Below are 19,353 nucleotides of genomic sequence, written 5' to 3'. Positions count from 1 at the left end.
TTTATATTATGATATCATATTGCATTCTTTCATACTCATCGACACTGGGAATATTACTAGCTATAAACCATAACGAGCATTATTTACAAAACAATTTCAAGTTATGCATTACACAAATCGCTATTTCATTTCATTAATAACCGATCGTGTTTTCAGGATCACATTGCGGCTTCTTGCGAAACCCTACGTCATCAGAGAGCGTCAAGAACACCGTCGCAGCTACGCGCCACATTTCATTGTCATTCACCAGCGCTGTGTTTTCAATCTGCATGTGGCCTCTTGCAGGGACGTTGCAGGATTGTTTACGTCGTCTGCGCATGTAAGTATTTTTACTCCATGTAACTTACACAGCTTTATGTTATTTACTATATCAACGCGTTTTCGGAACGGAGTGGGAACTGGATTGTCCTGGAGTGAGAGAAATGCTTCAAAGCTTCTCCGATCGCGGTTTGTCGTTGGCTGTCGAAAGAATAGTCCATATGCCGTGTCCATTGAGTCTTTTCGCCCTAGTTACCTCTAATTTTGTGCTGTTGCATGCTTGCAGTTAAAATAAAGATTAGCAAATGGTTTATAGCGGGTTTTATTTGCTTACTTGCGTAGGCAGCGATGTTTTCATTCAAAGTGAGCAACCTCCGATGTCCTTGTAACTAGTTATCGGTTTTCAGAACTTAAAGGGCTTGTTGATACTGGACCAAGACGATTATTTTGGGATTAGTTTAAAAATATATGTTTTTGTTGAGTAAGAACAAAAATAATACCATGATATTGCCATAACGCAAACCCATAGTACCGCATTCCTTTTTCGTACGGGACTCTTGAAATGTAACGTTACTCCTTTGTATAATGTATGCAGTCTAATATCTCTGCGGTTACTTACTAAATACAATTTTAAAAATCAAACTATTCAAATTCTAATAGGTAATCCGGTCATAACAAAAAAAAAGTAAGTACCATAATAATTATTTATACAATCACTTCACACTGTTATCACCACAATAATGCTATATGAAGACATTTAACGTTAAATTAAAAAGTACGTTATTCGTTTCACAGCTTAACTCACAATAAATGTAGTGACGCAAAATAATAATAATAGTAAAGATGGCAATAATATTAATAATAGATTAGCATGAATTTTAAAGAATACTCTTAGGCTATAACGTTACATCAACTATGGACTATCGTGATGAAAGCAGTTGTTGTCATTCTGTCTATGAAGCTCTGTAGCCTAAAGCCCTGAGCTACTAAGTTGCAACTTTGCGTGACTGTGTGTATTGGATAAACTGTGTTATTAAGCGCCTCCTGGAGACATTTGTCTGTACATGACCCGTATTTTTCCACACTTTTTCTTTTAGAGAAGTGAAGTCGAGGCACGCGCATCCTCAGAACCGTTTTACACTTTCGAGCTCCTGAAGATGTTTAGCCACCTCAGGCTTCAGCGGGAGGTTATAAACTGCAGTGCAGTTTCATGTCGGTCACAGTACTGTAACCTCATGTATTATGCATCTGGGAGGGTCGCAGGTGGAGGTTTGCTTTCCGTCTGCTGGCTGGTGAAATCTGAAACGAAACCAATAGTTCAACGGCTATGATAAAATGAGTAGTGCGATGCAGTATTAATATGTCGCGCTGTTAACTGATATGCAGTAATATGAATACAGTCGTCCCCGCACGAGGAGTTTCACAGTTTATTAACCTAGAAACGATTTCTTGGTATTTGTGTTTTCAGATACGTTTTACTCCATTGGGATGTTGTTATAACTAAATGGTGTAATTACAGTTTGTGAAACTGTAAAATAGGCCTATGAAACTTTCAAGCGCTTCTGACTAATGGCGCCGCCTGCTGTCAGTTTAGCGAAATGCGGGTCATTAATGAGTTTTAGAGACACTCGTTTGAGAGCTTGGAGAAGAATAGAAAACGAAACTTAAGTGGCCTGTGCCTAGTTCGCAACATCCCGCGTTTACGCATGCTTTCTATTTTCTTTTATTGCTGATATCGTTTTTCCAACACACTTTCGAAAAGTTTAGACAAGTTTCAGGATCATCTCGTGTTGTGGAGTTTGTGGATCTAAACGATTTGCAGAGGCCACCAGGGAAAACGTAGGCGTATTGCTGGAGTTTAATCAGTCTATTTCATTTTCATTTTGCGTGCGGAACAGTTTTAGTCGGTGCACGAGTCTGGGCCTTATCTAGTTTGTCTGTCAAGTTCATCTGTCTTTTACCTTCAGGTGTTTTTGTGGTATGTATAACCTAACTTTTTGGATTCGTCTGAATGGGTTTTTATTTGTGTAGGTAAAACCCACTTGTTGCCAAAGTGACTGAACCGTTTCTGTAGAATCTGTGCTAAAACTAGGAGTCAGTGATTCGTTTTAAAGAAGGCTTTAGATACAAGAGTATTGTAATAAACACCCTTTTATTTTCATCCTTTGAGGGGCCCACTTATGCTTTTGGGTCATATACTAAATTTGTATGGTGTATATACTAAATATATATACACATACTAAATTTCTCTCTCTTTTTTCAAAGTCATGGGAATGTATCAAATCTTAAGAAGTCCCCTAAGTCATTTGTGTCAAGCACATGCAGTTGTTTTCTTAGAAATATTGTGTTTGTTAGAAATTGCTTTGTGTGAATGCAATCTCTATTTTTTAAACTCATTATTATGATGTGAAAATCCATTGGTTAAGAGGTTAACATTTACTATATTTTGAATCATAGTCATTTCCCAATATTTAAATAAATGTTTAATAACCTATCTACCTCAACTCTGTTTTGAAGACATTAATTTATTTAAATGGCTAATTGGCTAAACTTTCTGCTCTTACAACAGGCTTTTCCTTGGTAAAAGGAAAATGGTATTCTTTAAAATACCTTGGAGTGCCATGTTAGTACCATGGTATTGGTACCTACCTAGGTATATATTACAATCTTGTACCATCTCTACCCTGTGCTACCTCAGTGTATTTTGAAAGGAATGGCCACTAAAATGCCAGATTTATATTGGGGATATAGTCCAGTCATTTTAAGCTAAAATGGGGGTCAACTTTGAACAAATTGCAACAGAAGCAAACTCTACTGATTTTGTATCCTCAATATGTTCTGAGTAAGGAAAAAAAAAAGCCCCGAAGAATCCTATTAGGGGAAAGTTTAGAAAAAGACCCAAATATAGCCTATTCATTCGCCTATTCATTCTTTTTCTTACATGAATAGGGTAAAAATTTTAACCTTTAGCTATCACCATGAAAATGACTGAGTTGATTACTTAGGCTACATCAAGACAAACAAACATGTATTACAAGTTTTTTTAAATAGTTTGTTAACATGGACAAATGGTGCATAATCTAATTATGTATGTGCTAATTTTCATAAATACCACAACAGATCTAAACATTGGGTCTTGCCAGGTGAAAATGTCTTGTGTAAAATAAAATACTTAATGTTAAGGTCTGAATGGAACCCATTTAGGCTACCTATTAATACATGTATAGAGGCAGGAAGATGTACTTTAGAAACCAGCCTTTATTAATTTTTAAGAGATGGGGTTTGGGGCTGGGTCCGTGGGACTGTTTCTTGGGGGCGAGTCTGAGGGAAGAACAGGAGACAATGGTAAGGAGAATGCAGAAGACAAAAGGTAGGTAAAATAAAAAGTGAATCCCCAGAAACAGTCCCATGGACCCAGCCCTAAACCCCATCTCTGCAATAATAATTAATAAAGGCTGGTTTCTAAAGTACATCTTCCTGCCTCTATGCATTAATGCTCATGGGTAGCCGTAATGGGTTCCATTCAGACCTTAGCATTAAGTATTTTACTGTTGTGTGTTAACAAGATTGAACAAGACATTTTCACCTGGCTATATCCAATTTTTAGATCTGTTGTGGTATTTATGCAAATTAGCACATATGTAATTAGATTATGCACCGTTTGTCCATGTTAACAAACAATATAAAAAAAACTTGTAATACATTTTTTTGTTTGTCGTGTTGTTAGTAATCAACTCAGTAATTTTCATGGTGATATCTAAAGGTTAAAATTTTTACCCTATTCAAGTAGGAAAAATAATGAATAGGTGAATGAATAGGCTATATTTGGGTCTTTTTCGAAACTTTCCCCTAATGGGATTCTTCGGGGCTTTTTTTTTCCTTACTCAGAACATATTGAGGATACAAAATCAGTTGAGTTTGCTTCTGTTTCAATTGTTCAACCTTTTTTCATAAAATGACTGGACTAATATCAAAGTGACAAGTGTGACTGTCACTTCAGAATGCTCATGGAGGAGCACATGGAAAGAGATTGAGCAGCAGAATCACTTTCCCTTTTGCTTAAGCTTATTTAGAGAGTGCGCTATTATGTCTGAAGATAAATGTTAAGCTGCATCAAGGTGCTGAATTATTTATTGTCTATGCTAGGGTTTGATAGGAGGATATGAGTTCAGGTATGTGTGTTCTTAATATAAATTTTCATTGTACACTGGAATGTAACAAAAAGTAACATGCAAAAATTATGTGGTTAGAAAAATGTAGCTCTCACTGTCTCACATTCATTTTTTTTACTTTGTGTCTTATGTAATGTGTGATAACCTTGCTATTTTTCTGGGCTATTGTTGCCTGAATCTATTAAAAATAATGAATTTGCTGGCTAAACTCTCTATTGACCTGCTGTATTGTGAGGAGTGAGCACTGTTGAATCTTAATAAGCAACTTATTTTACTCTCACAGCAATTCACCAGACATATATTATGCTGTAGAGTACTACATTTTTTGAGTGTTAGGTTCACCTTTTTTTTCTGTCTTCCAATGTTTTTCCAGTCTCTTAAAAAACAGCTTAACTCATCATTGTGCTTTAGCTACTATAGTTGCTCACATTGGGAGAGAATGTCCTTGAAAATGCTTTCCTCTAATACCCATGACCACTTTCCCTCACCATAAGGATCTGCAAATTACTCGCTAAGCCAGAAATAAATTGATTGTGTCACAATAAGCATGAATAATTAATCTGTGAGCCTTTTACCAAGTGTTCAAATTACAGTCTCCTCTGTTGCCAAGAAATGTGCCGACAGAATTTGTGTGTCTGTACAGTGACACTGCAACATCAAAAAGATTGCTTTCACTTTGCATTCTTTAATGGATTTTTCTGTTGTTCTATGTCTCTCTGCAGAAGAAGCAGTGCACAGACTAAGCCTTTGCCATCATTGTGACATTACATCCAGACAGCTGAGTCTCATCCTAACACGTCCACCAAGCCCAACGCTACTCCCTCCTCGCCCCCGACCCCTGCGCTATGAGCAGAGGTAGAGGAGGGTTTAACAAAGATTGTCAGCGATTCTCCCTCCCTCCCCAACAGGGAAAACCTCAATTTCATTCCCACACAACCACTGGTCACCAACGGGGCCCTTGTGTCCCAAGCCCCGGCTCTGTATCCGGCACCTATCCTCACCCTTCTCTTTACTCCTCTTACCCGGGTGCTCCTGGCGTGCCTCCACGTGGTCATCCTTTTCCCCCTAGTCCCTCTGATTCACACCTGTGGGCATCCCCCCACCACAGCAGTGATCAGATCTCTGACCCAAATGGTGTAAGTTTCCGACAATACCAGGTACAGTTCCTCAGGGGGCAAAGTGCACAGGCACCGCAGTTCAAAGCACCCCAGCAGCGAGGGTCCCAAACCCCCAGCCAAGGGGAAAAGGTCTCAACTGGGCCTCTCCACTACCAGACAGGTTATCGAGACTTCAAAACAAGTGGTAACAGTTTCGGTAGAAGAGACTGCTACGCGAGAGGCCGAGGAAATTGGCAAAGAGAGCATAACTTTGGACCTAAGAAAAAATCAGGGTGGAATCAGCCTCATCAGAAGGGACAGTATTATCCGAATCAACAGACTAAGCATTACTGGAATGCACAGGCAGATGATGTGTCCTCTGGCCTTCATAGTCTGAGTTTAAGTGACCGGATAACAAGGGTAGACAACTCTGATATATTGTCCTGCAGTAGCATTTCTAGCAAGGTTTTCAGTTCTCCTGGCTCGGTCAGAGAGTCTCTGTATTTGACCCCTGAGATCCAGCAACAGGTCTTTGCTTTTTTGACATCACTCGGGCCAGACGAGACTATTCAGGCGAGAGCCTTGAGCAAAAAGCTTGGTCTTCCCAAAACGATTGTTAATCAGGCTTTATATGCCCTCTTAAGGACAAACCAAGCAGTGAAGCAAGGTGAGACCCCTCCTCTGTGGAGACTCTGCAAGGAAGAGGACAGTGAGCCAATCAAAGGGAGAGACCAATCACAGTCTTCAAAGGATTTGGTTAAAGAGCCAGGTCGGAGTTCATCCATAAAACAAGAGGCTAGAGAGCATCTCACCAGCACTAGCGCTCCCTCTGCATCACAGGTCCTAGTAGAGGCTGACGGCGATACCAGTGACCAGTCGGAGGACTCTGAAGGTGACGATACCTGTGAAACGTTGATTCCTGTCCAGGATCAACAGACTCTTTTACCTGCAGTCCAGTTGGTAAACTTGTCAACAATGGCGGATTCTAAAGATGGCAAAGAGAAGATCCTACAGTACCTCTACGAAGTGGGTACGGGTAATTCGCTTGTGATCGCCAAGAACCTCGGCCTGCGCAGTGCCAAGCAGGTTAATCCCACACTCTATGCCATGGAGAAACAAGGTGATGTAAGGCGCAACACTGAAGTTACTCCACCTACATGGTCACTTAGTGCACACCGGCAGGAAAAGATGGACCGCCAACGAAAAGCTGCGGCGACTGCAAAACGGGATGTGAACAGTGCCGAGATGTTGAACTTGGCAGCTGAAGGAATTGCAGAAGCGGCTTCGGTCAAGTTGGAAGCAGATGATGTATTTGATTTTTCAGGTGATATTGGAGCAGAGCCGATGGATGGGGGTGAAAATCCATTGGTGGAGATGTTGGACAACAATAACATTTTTGGTAACGCAGAACTTGACATGCCTGGTCTTGAGCCAATACCCCCCAAACCCAGTGACCTTTCCTCCTCCACCTTCCGCTACTTCCAACCTCCTCCCCATCAGTTCTCATACTATCAGGATACGGCCAGTAATGGAGGAGAACGTTCACAGTGGGCATCTGATGATATTCCAGAATTCCTGAACACGATCCGCTCCGAGGTCGCCATTTCGTTGGCTGCTCCCCCTCCCCCAGCTCAAAGCCTGGAGTCAAGCAGATTCCAGAAACTCAAGGAGGCCCGCAGTAAGAACCCAGTTAGTGGGCTGATGGAGTTTGCTCAGCATCTTGGACACACTTGTGAATTCCTACTTCTGGAGCAGTCTGGACCCTCACATGACCCCCGGTTAGTAGATGAGAAGTTTGTTTATGGTTGCATGTCAGCATTTGTTAGCCTGTGTTAAGACAGTTTTTGCCTTTTTTTTTTTTGGCAGTGTATGAGTTTGGAAGGCAGATACACAGCTGTGATTAATTTAAGAATTTGTGAAACAGCTAATGTATTTTTTGGAGATGTTACAGAAGTAATGTTCTCTTGTTAGTGAATTTTGTTGAAATGAGATTGCATGATTAAGAATTAGTAGAAACAAACTGTTTACTTTTAAACACAGTTTATAGCTTGAGATTTTTTCTTTTTGTCTCCAGGTTTCGGATGCAGGTCATGTTAGATGGTCGCAGGTTTCCACCAGCTGAGGGTTCAAACAAAAAAGTGGCCAAAAAAGATGCTGCAGCCACAACCCTGAAGATTCTTTGGAAGGAGATGAAGGGAACAGATGGAGATGAAGAGGAAGAACCGAGCATTGAGGGAGCTGAGTCAACCACTGACCTGTCAGATGATATGCTAGTATGTTTGTTTTCTTTTTATGTATCAAAGTTGCATGAAACTTGACCATTTAATCTCTTACAGATAATATCTTTGATGTCCTATTTTACCTTTCATTTAAATATATGTACATTTATATAATATATGTATGTTGTATATTACATATAATATAAAAATATTCATTTAAATATAATATTGATTTAAAGGATTAGTTCACCTCAGAATTAAAATTTCCTGATAATTTACTCACCCCCAAGTCATCCAGGATATTCATGTCCTTCTTTCTTCAGTCGAAAAGAAATTAAGGTTTTTGAGGAAAACGTTCCAGGATTTTTCTCCATATAGTGGACTTCAACGGGTTGAAGGTCCAATTGCAGCTTCAAAGGGCTCTACACAATCCCAGCCGAGGAATAAGGGTCTTATCTAGCAAAATGATCTGTTATTTTCTAAAAAAAACAACATTTATATACTTTTTAACCACAAATGCTTGTCTTGCACTAGCTGTGATGCACCACACATTACGGAATCATGTTGAAAGGTCACGCGTGACGTAGGCAGAAGTATCGACCTAGTGTTTACAAAGCGAACATGCAAAGACAAAGTCAGACGTCCTTTACAAAAAAAATAAAATAAATGAAAGGTAAAACAATGATGTCGGACGATTTTGTAGTTGAAGAAAATGGGGAGTTTTTTGTCCTATCCTACATTTTCCGCCTACGTCAGGTTACCGCCTTCAACCTGCTAATAACTGTTGAAGTCCACTATGGAGAAAAATCCTGGAATATTTTCCTCAAAAACCTTAATTTCTTTTCTACTGTAGAAAGAAAGACATGAATATTGTGGATGACTTGGTGAGTAAATTATCAGGAAATTTCAATTCTGAAGTGAGCTAATCCTTTAATTTAAAATAAAATGTTCATTTGTTTATTCATTCGTCCTCTCTCGCTCTCTTCATATAATTTCTAAAGGGTGGCACCGATACTCCGCCCCAGGCTCTTTCTCGGTCTCTACCAGGAGGAAAGAATCCCGTTTCTGTCCTGATGGAGCACAGTCAGCGCAGTGGGCATGCCATCCAGTTTATCAAGACAGGACAGGAAGGGCCCCCCCATGATCCACGGTAAAATGCGTCCCACAGTAAAGAACTTTTGGTTACATCCCTTTAATCCTGCTACAGAAAGTCACATGCTTTTTGTCCTGATGTGTCTCTATTTGCCAGGCTCTTCTGTCCCCTTGCCCTACTCACATTCTCTACACCTCCAAGCACATTCTGTACTATCTCCTCTTATTCTTGTTCATATTCTTCCCATATCACTTTGTTGCCTCTACAGAACCTACTGAGCTTTTATGTTGTCGTTTTGGTAGAGCTATTCTTTTCTCTTTTTCTGTTCCTCTTTTGTGTTTTTCTGTGTCCTTTCTTCCCTTTGCCCCTACAGTGTGATTTTTGCTGAGTGTGAAACAATGCCTCTCTGCTTTGTCTGATCCTGGCCCGAAATGTTGTTTTATCTGTATACTGTCTTTCTTATTTAGTCTTATTCTTGCTCATTTTAATTTTATTTAACATTTATTGATATTGTCCATTAGCAAGAGTCTGCATCAAAGGAAGTTGCCTTGACAAATTAAAAAAAAAAAGAATCAAAATAAGATTAAAATCGTGATATGGCCTAGTGATCATTAAACTGAATATTTAATGAAATTAATATATAGTCTGCATGCATGCTTCAGAGTGTTTTCATTGATCTCAGAGCGCTCAACACAAACCCCATCTCAGGAACTGGTCTAAGTCAGATTTGATATGAGGTGCTTATTGAAAATGAGACATTTCTGTTGCAATGTAGTCCCTAATACAGTATGATTTTATATCTTCTCCTGTTTTATACCCTTGGTATCTAAGCAGCAGCAATATGAGATGTTAAATGTGTGTTAAATCACATTTCGAAACACAATTTGATTTAAAAACAAATGCATCACTAGAAGGGTGTACAAGTGTGGAAGGAAAAACCCTCAGTCACACCCTAATTAACAACACAAAATAGATAAATAAGAGAATCTTGATCTCTGTTGAGGAAAAAAAGCTTCATTTTACTTTAGGACTGAGCAGTAAGTTACAATTCTTTAGATGGTGTAGTTGTATTATTGCAGATATCATACTGCAAGTATAATATCTTGAAGTTGATGAATGTAGTTTCTCCTCATTTCTTGTTTAACTTATTAAATGAGAAATCTTAGTATTGTTAGGTTCAGGACAGCCTCCACAAACATACATGTATAGTTCTGTCATGTGCCAGTGGATATTCATGGCCTTTAGCAAAAGAGCGATTCTGATTACTGGCCTTGATGTAGCCTAAATGTAGCACTGCTTGCCAAACTAGCCTTACTAGGCAATTTTTTTGGCTCTAATTGGCAAAAACAGGAATTGACAGCATACTTGTATGCATAATTGCATATTTTTGTTTCTCTGTCGTTCTCAGTGTGCTTTATCAGTGTAACAAATATTAGTACATTTGAATAGCTGGTTGTAGTTGGGTCTTAATTATGTTTTTGAAAGAAGTCTTTTGCTCATCCTCACCAAGGCTGCATTTAATTGATCAAAAATAATTCAAACCAATATTGCAAAATTATTACAATTGAAAACAAATGTTTTCTATTTTACTATATTTTCAAATATAATTTATTTTCAGCATCATAACATAACAATTTTTTTATTATCAGTGTTGAAAAGTGTTGTTAGTTTTTGTGGAAACCACACTTTTTTTCAAGCATTTATTTGAGCATTTATTTCAAAGCATTTATTTGAATCAGAATTTTTTTGTAACAAAGTCTGTTGATCAATTGAATGCATCCTTGCTGAATAAAAATAATATTTTTTTTAAAAGCTTAATGACCCATTCTGTTCTGTGCGATTTGTATAAGCTGATTGGAGGAATCGGAGCTCAATGGAATAGAACTGCCTCAATATATTTGAAAATATATTGTCCACTGTGACTGATTTGTCATTTTCACTCCTTTCTCCCACCATCTTTCTTGCTTTTTCTTACTTCCTCCGTCAGGTTTATGTTCCGTGTAAAGGTTGGGGACCGTCTCTTCCAAGAAGCCTCAGCGCCCAGTAAGAAAGCAGCGAGGCAGCTGGCAGCGGAGGAGGCCGTGAAGGAACTAATGGGAGATGGACTACTACATCTTAACAAGGTGAAGAGAGGTTTGGCAACAGTACAAGAGGAAAAAGAGCTCTTTGAAAGATGGAAAGAAAAAGAGAATTTTATATGCTGATAAACTGAACTCGATCTTTCTCTTCCAGCCTCCAGGAAATTTCTTTGCTCTGGGAGAGAATGAGCCTCAGCCAGCCGTTCCTGCGTGCCCCTCGCTACCCCCCCTGACGGCATCTGAGCTCCAGGCGGCACATGAAGCAGGTGTGGGTGACCTCATCAACCACCTGAACAACAACGCAGTATCCGGCCTCCTCGAGTACGCCCGTGCTCGAGGCTTCGCTGCTGAAATCCGCCTTGTGGGCCAGTCCGGACTCTCACACGAGCCCAAGTACACTTGCACTCTTACTTTGTCAAGTTTTATTGATCTTTATGTCCTTAGTACAGAAGCAGCAGATTCTCATCTCGGTGTCTGACTCTCCACTGCTCTGGCACACAATAAAAAGTTCATATCACATTTTATTTCATCTCCCTTTTTTTACAGGTTTACTTACCAGGCTAAATTGGGAGGGCGGTGGTTTCCTGCAGTGTGTGCTAGTAATAAGAAGCAGGGGAAGCAGGAGGCAGCAGACGCTGCTCTTCGAGTGCTCATCGGAGAAGCAGAGAAAGCAGCACGTACTGGAGAGCTCACACCAGAGGTACTAAACACGCAGAAACTTTAATAAAAGTTCGTAATAAAATAAGCAGTAGCTTTTAACTATGCATTAACAAAGTTACTATTAAATATTGAGGGGTTATAATATTTGAAAGCAGTACAAAATTAACATTTTGGTGTTTTTTTGCTACACGTGTCCCTGTGTGTGATGCTAAATTGTTATAAAAAAAAAAAAAAAACAGATTTTTTTTTTTTGTCTGTTTATAACTATTTTGTGCACAACATTTACATCACCAAGGGTCATTATAATTCCTACAATTTTATTTATTCAGAAAACTTATTGCAAACTGCAACATAAGAAAACTTTTAATAATAAAGTTCTGTTTAATTATGTTGTTTGCTTGCCAAAACAAAAGTTTACTCACAAATGGTTGGTATTTTTGAACCATTTGAAAGGGTTTTACATGTACTAGGTAAGTAAATGTGTATATATAACTTATATTTATATGATTTATATAGAACGATTCATATAAATATTATATGTATAATTTATATTGATTTATTTATACATTTATAAATTATATGATTCATTATTTATGTGTGTTTTTTCGTTTTTAATGTTATTGACAGAAGTCTCTTCTGCTCATTGCATAAAATAAATGTTTTAAATTTAATTGAAGTATTTTTTCACTTATTTTCAGCATCATTACTCCAGTATTCAGTGTCACATGATCCTTCAAAAATCATATGCATATAAAAATATGCTGATTTGGTTCTCAAGAAACATTTTTTATTATTATTATCAATAATAATGTTGTACATAGTTGTGTACAATTGTTTTTTCAGGATTCTTGATGAATATAAAGTTAAAAAACAACATTTATTGTAAATCGAAATCTTTTGTAACATTATAAATGTTTTTACTGTCACTTTTAAGTATTAATTTCTTTCCAAAAAAAATTCCTACTGACCCCAAACTTTTGAATGGTAGTGTATAATGTTACAAAAGCTTTCTTTTTCAGACAAATGCTGTTCTTTTGATATATTTATTATATAGGAAACAGATTTACTAGATTAGAGACAGTTGTACATTATTTCCCTGTACAACTGTCATTATTCAGAAGTATTTGACCAGTCAATGTTGCACTTGACCTATCAAAATCTTAAAGAGAGATGTGTAATAAAATTGTTACTAAAATAGTTTTTGTATGTTTCAGTTGCCAGTATCAGGCAGTACGATGCATGATCAGATCGCCATGCTAAGCCATCAGCGCTTTAATGCACTCACAGCTCGCATCCAGCACAGCCTTCTGGGTAGGAAGATTCTTGCCACAATTGTTATGAGAAACGGATCAGATACACTTGGAACAGTTGTCAGCCTTGGGACAGGTACATAGACCCATAGACTTAAACACAGACAGAGCCAACATGCTGTATGCACTGTAATTAGAGATGTGCCATAATTGTCATCTTACACTTGTAGGAAACCGCTGTGTTAAGGGAGAGGAGCTTAGTCTTCGAGGGGACACCGTTAATGACTGCCACGCAGAAATCATCTCCAGGAGAGGCTTTATCCGGTATCAGCTTGCTGCAGAAATTTCTCTCACTCTCAATCCCATAATTCATTTTTCCTCTCATTCTACAGCTTTTTCCTTCTCATTCTTCAAGATGGAGTCTTATTTCACAGCAGCTCATAAATAATATTGACTATATATTCGGTCTTGAAGATGTTACTGTGAGAGCATCTGCTCCTATGCCTGCGGTCTTTCTTTTTCTCTGTCTTTCTCAATGATAATTGTGTGTGTGTGTGTGTGTGTGTATATATATATATTTGAAGTGGATTAAAAAAATATCATCAAAGTTGTCCTAAGACAAGTATTGTCAAAATTCATGTATAACTTTGATGAAAGGTTTTGATCCACTTCAAATATTGACTACTGTATGTATGTGTATGTGTATATAAATGTTTAAAATACATTTTTAACTGTATTGTTACTGTTATCATTTTTAATGTTATTTAATTTCTTAATATTTCAGTAATAAACTTTATATATGTAACTTTTTTTACACAGTTAACAGTTTAATCTAGCATTTAAAAAAGTGAGACAAATGCACAAAAAGCACCAACTTGTAACTGTTACACAAATTAGATTTTGATCAGCCCTATTAGTGAAATAATAAAAAGCAATATATTAACTAAACACTCTATTTGTAAAATCTGTATGGCTCAGGTTTTTGTACGGTGAGCTGATGAAACATTGGGAAAGCCCTGGTGATGGGAGTATTTTTGAGGTGGCAGATGATGGTAAGCTGAAGATCAAATCTGACATCACCTTTCATCTCTATATTAGGTGAGACATGCACTTCCTCTCATCTGAGTTGGTTTTAGAACAGAGATTCATCTGCAAACATGATAACGCATGCCTTTTTCTGTCTCAAAGCACTGCTCCATGTGGCGATGGCGCTCTGTTCGATAAGTCGTGCAGTGAGGCTGCTGAAGAAAATCTCTCTGGACACATGCCTCTCTTCGAGAACGTAAAACAGGGCAAGCTCAGAACCAAGGTGGAGAACGGTAAGCGACCAAAAAAGACCTAAATAACTGCATCAATGGGGTAAAAAAAAATAAAATACAATTACACATTTTTCAGGTTAATCAGGATCTTCTGAGTGATTTGATACCTATACTTAAAAATTCAAAGATCAATCTTTTAATCTGTCTTAATGCAGAAACCCCTGAAAAAACAACATTTCTATCAGTGTCAGCTGTCACATGCTGTCATAGTTTCTGTTTGAAATTCCCGATCTTAAAGTCAGCATGAAACGGAAGTTGCGATAGTCTTTTCTTCACTATTGTAACACACATCTGAGTGAAACGGCACCTCGAACAAGAAAAAATGTGGGCGCGTCTTGATTTTGAACCTCATAATAATACTGATTTGTAGGCTACTTATATTTAAATTACACAAGGAAGTTTTTATAATAATATTTTTACACTTAAATGGTGGCTGTCATTAAAACATGATGGATTTATTCAAACACACATTAAATATTGAAGAACAGGCAAGTAAAAATACAATGAATATGCAATATAGTGCATATATTTAACAAAATGCCAGTTTCTTGTAGCTGCCAGTGAGTGACTTTTCTGAGGTAAAAGTAACATTACGTGATAGTTTACAAGCTGGGTTTTTTGTTTGTTTTTTTTACGTCTTTCTAAAAACGACGATTGCATGTGACATGATACGGATTTCAGTAAGGTGTACTGTATCGTTTAACATACCTTCTGATGTTCATTCATGTTTATTTCGTGCTGTAACTAGAAGTAAAGCAGAAGAGATGAACAGTTCATGTGTGCCCGGCGCTGCTGCTTGGCTTGAACTGAAGCGCTACAGCTATCTGTCACGCCACATTAAAGAGCGCCAAAACAGCATTTAGTGTTTCAATTTCATAATAAAATTGACAGAATTTGAAAGCTTCATATCAGAAGTAGCAAAGCTTATTGGGATTTATTGGATGGGAAGCACGCTACAATGTTTAGTTCAATAATCAACTAAAAAACAGCATAGACTGAAAGATTGATTCTTGGGATTTAAGAATCGTTATCGGTTCTTCAAAATGAGAATCGGTTAAAATGTAAGAATTTTTTTTTTTAAGCAGACCAACTGTGATCTCATGTGAGTGAGTGTTTGTCTTGATCTCGCACTAGTAAACACATTATCAGAGAAGAGAAGAGATGTTGCAAGTGGGAGGGAGAGTTATTTTGATTAAAGATTATGAGGGCACATGAATTAAAAATATAATGATATTCACAGATAAATAAAACAAGAATTGTCCATTTTGATTTCATGGTGACTTTAAATGGCCATTTACTGTATGCACATGCTGTGGCGTAATTCCAGGACCTCAGGTACACAACTCTAGTCCGCTAACTGTCGGGTTAAATAAGAAGCACTCAGCAGTGTTTGTCGTACCATCTGGTTGCAGTTATCTTGCCAAAGAGGTTCTCTATAGCCACGTGAACGTGGCCTTTTGCCAGGCAAAACAGCCATTGTCTAGTGGGATAGTAGAAAAGCAATTACGTGGCAAAAGCGGTTGGCAGGTAAGCGGATGTATTTCTTTGAATTCAACTTGACAAGTCTGCACATGATGTTGGCAGTTGTGCTTGGTTAGCTGTTGTGCGGACCCTGGCTGTTGACAAGGAAGTAAAAAAAAAAAAAACAACGGCCTCATGATGTATTGTGACAGATATTTTTCTGACAGTCCTGCGATAAGCCAGATTATGCTTACAGATAATGCTATTTGTTTAGTTGGCTAGTTTTCTAGAGCTACCGTAGACAATACTACAGTCTTCTCATTTGGTCCTCAACTGTACATTCTATTTACATGTCTGTCACATCATACATTCTTGTGTATTATTGAATAAACCAAGATTTCTCACCTTTTCCTTTTTCTGTTTTCATTAAACCTTACCTTTTCTCAGGTGAAGGCACCATCCCAGTGGAGTCCAGTGACATTGTGCCCACCTGGGATGGCATTCAGCATGGTGAGCGCCTGAGGACCATGAGCTGCAGCGACAAGATCCTGCGCTGGAATGTGCTCGGCCTACAGGGGGCGCTCCTTAGCCACTTCATCCACCCCGTTTATTTGCGCTCAGTCACCCTTGGTAAAAAAAAAATGCTGCCATGCTTTGTGTAATGATATCCAGTGTTTTGTTTTTATTATTTAATTATATTTACAATGAAGGTATTTAACTGAAACTGATTGAAAAATTAATAATAATATTATTAATAATAATTAAAATATGTAAACTTGTAATAATATATTATATTAATTATAAAATGCTTTATTATTGTTGAATAATTATTAAAAATAACTATAAAATTATTTTAAAAATTAGGTTATTTTTATAAAGCTATAAATTAAAACCAATAATAGAAATAATTAAATTATATTTTATTTGACGATTCATTATAAAAATGTATGTAAAAATATTTTGTAAAAAAAAATTTGTGTAATTTTTTTAATAGTAGTAATAATAGCAAATTATATTGCTCTTATATTAAAATTCATAATTTTGTATTCAAATGGTTATATAAAAAAATATATATATTAAAATTATAATTTATTATAAAATGTATTATAATTATAATATCAAAGTTAGAACTTCATTGACTTTTTTTTTTTTTTTTTAATATGCATTTGTTCAGGGTATCTCTACAGCCATGGTCACCTGACTCGAGCTGTATGTTGCCGATTGGCTAGAGACGGCGATGCGTTCAAAAAGAGTTTACCAGCAAACTTTACTCTCAACCACCCTGAGGTACACACACACACACACACAACACAATGCATTTAGTACTATGAAACTTGTTTTTACTTCGATTTCATTCATTTTTATTCTGTATTGCACTCTGCAGGTGGGCAGGGTGAGTGTGTATGACTCGGCACGCCACACAAACAAGACCAAAGAGTCCAGCGTTAACTGGAGTCACCCGGACCAGGTCAGCGTTGAGGTACTTGATGGCACCAAGGGCAAAGTGGACAGGTGAGAGACGGACCCATCCGTCATACATCATTGTAAAAAGGGACTGCAGCTTATCTAGCTAATTGAATATTTAACCGAAGCACTTCGAGACCTAGACACCTGCTTTCGTTCATGATCTATCTTTCTCTCTTTATGCCAGTACCAAGATGGAGGTATCACGGGTTTCCAAGTCCAATCTGTTCCGTCTCTTCCAAGCTTTGTGTCAGCGTGCAGGCCGAGCCGATCTGCTGGCACTGCCGTCATACGCCCACGCTAAGATGGCTGCCACTTCATTCCAGGACGCCAAGAGGCTGTTCTTCCTGGCGCTGAACCAACATGGATATGGCTCCTGGATCGGGAAGCCCTTAGAAGAAAAAAGTTTCGAGGGAGAAGCCAGAGGCTCAGAGCTAAGGGGAGGAACCGGGGACGTTCGGGCTCCGGGTTGCGCAGTTGACCCCAATAGCTCCTTGAGCTCAAACAACAATTTACAGTCTGCAGCACAGGGCTTTTAGGGGATAGAGAAAGATGAAGAGAGAACAAATTAAGGGATAGATGGAGTGGAAGAGTGCCTGGCAGCAAGAGAGAGAGAATTGAGGAGGTACAGAGAGGGAGGAACAGGGTAAGCCTGTGGCTTTGGATTTGAACTTTTACCATCATGACAAAGCAGTAACGGATGCTACCATGGCAACAGAGCCATAAACCCAAGGCAAATTGGACTTGATGAGACATGAAGTAGAATCTCGGCCCTTTTTTTTCTTCTCTTTTTTTTGTTGAAAGTTTTAACTACAGGGTTGCATTTGTTTTAGCGGGTTTCTTTTTTCTTTCTTCCCATTTGCGACCATCTCAATACTGTTACGTGAGTGTGTGGCCACGTAGCTGAGGGATGATTCTGTTTCTCTCTCCCGTAGTCTTTTGGATTCGAATTCTACGTTTAGGTATTTCTCATTCAATAGAGAGAATTTTTTTTTTTTTTTTGCTAGTCAGGGATATATTTACTGATATTCACCTCTTTTAGCTGAGTTGGGTTGCAAAGGGTCATTTGTGAGTTTTGAAGTGTTAGTTCACTCAAAATGAAAATTCTCATTTACTTGCCCTCAGTGTTCCAAACCTGTATAAATTTTTTTTTTTTCTGTGAAATATCATAAAAGAAAGATATTTTGAGAAACATTCAGTTACCAAAATTCTACAAAATATAATCTTTTGTGTTTTTAAAAAAAAAAAAAAAAAAAAAAAAAAAATGTATATAGGTTTGGAATGACATGAGGGTAAATGATGACAGAATTTTCATTTTTTTTATGTGAACTATCACTTTTAAGTTGCTCATCATGTACCAATTTGTCATTTACCCACCTTTTTTATCCATTTAAATGCTCAGTTTGCTTTAAATCTGCACGGAATAAACTGCTTCTGTATTTACTTATTAATTCATTTTATTTTTGTTGCACTATGTGAAGTTCCACATACCAACACTTGACTAGACTGCTTGAAATATATACATAATGTACATACAGATACATATGCACACAGATGTATATATAAGGTCTGTTGAATGAGTTTATACATATGCGTGTGTGTTTATGTATGTGTATATATTGTATGTATATATTTTGTAATGATTCGTAACTTTGAAATCCAATTTATTTTCTATCTTTTAATTATTAGGATGTAATTTTATATGAGATGTGTATGTTCTGTTTTGACTATCGTTGATGTGCATTGTTTGTTATACATGGGGGTGGGGGGCTTGTGGTAGATAATGCATGCAGCCAAACAGTCTACATTTTTAGTGGCGAAAGCTATGGGTGAACGGCACAAACTGCTCATATGCACATTTGTTTGTGTGTGTGTGTACCTTTTGTGGATCTGAACTATTTCTTGGAATATTATTTTGCCCTTTATATTGTAAGCTCAAGTCTGCATTGCTTGTTTCATGTGTTCAGACACTGTTAATTGATGCACTGCTTCAAGACTAAAGCAATACTAACATTCTGTTTCCTTCTTCCAGCAAATGTGAATCTGTATGCCTCAAACATTTGTCCTCAAACCATTGAAGCCTACTCAAATTCTTTTTAGATAAGTTCTGTTCTATTAAAAAAAGTAAAAGAGCATTTTCTTTCCATGAGCTGCAGATTAATGTCTTGTGGTTTTTGCATTTCACAGCAACTGGTAAACGTGCTCTGGTTATAGTACAATTGTGATGGTATCCTCGGGAGAGGTGGAAGGGGATATATAGGTCAGAGTGCTGCTATTTACCT

The 19,353-nt window shown here is 37.7% G+C and overlaps 1 protein-coding gene across 2 annotated transcripts; it reads left to right on the top strand.

The window, feature by feature from the left end:
* The first annotated feature begins 228 nt into the window (after window positions 1-228).
* Window positions 229-19,225, top strand: adar (adenosine deaminase RNA specific). 2 transcript variants are annotated; one of them, XM_079893798.1, is made up of 15 exons: window positions 229-319; window positions 5,153-7,305; window positions 7,602-7,800; window positions 8,748-8,896; window positions 10,827-10,962; window positions 11,072-11,310; window positions 11,464-11,617; window positions 12,792-12,963; window positions 13,058-13,151; window positions 13,806-13,925; window positions 14,016-14,146; window positions 16,055-16,237; window positions 16,782-16,894; window positions 16,992-17,119; window positions 17,259-19,225. In XM_079893798.1, the coding sequence occupies exons 2-15, from the start codon at window positions 5,276-5,278 to the stop codon at window positions 17,608-17,610; spliced, it is 4,200 nt and encodes a 1,399-aa protein (XP_079749924.1). In that variant the 5' UTR covers window positions 229-319; window positions 5,153-5,275; the 3' UTR covers window positions 17,611-19,225. The 2 variants fall into 2 exon arrangements, with proteins under 2 accessions (XP_079749924.1, XP_079749925.1); XM_079893799.1 differs by lacking the exon at window positions 229-319 and adding an exon at window positions 1,904-2,236.
* Window positions 19,226-19,353: the final 128 nt, after the last annotated feature.

The sequence above is a fragment of the Squalius cephalus genome, assembly GCF_949319135.1.
Source record: "Squalius cephalus genome assembly, chromosome: 15".
Taxonomy (NCBI): Eukaryota; Metazoa; Chordata; class Actinopteri; order Cypriniformes; family Leuciscidae; genus Squalius; species Squalius cephalus.
Note: the sequence above shows the minus strand (reverse complement) of the source record. Positions and strands in the feature narration are given on the sequence as shown.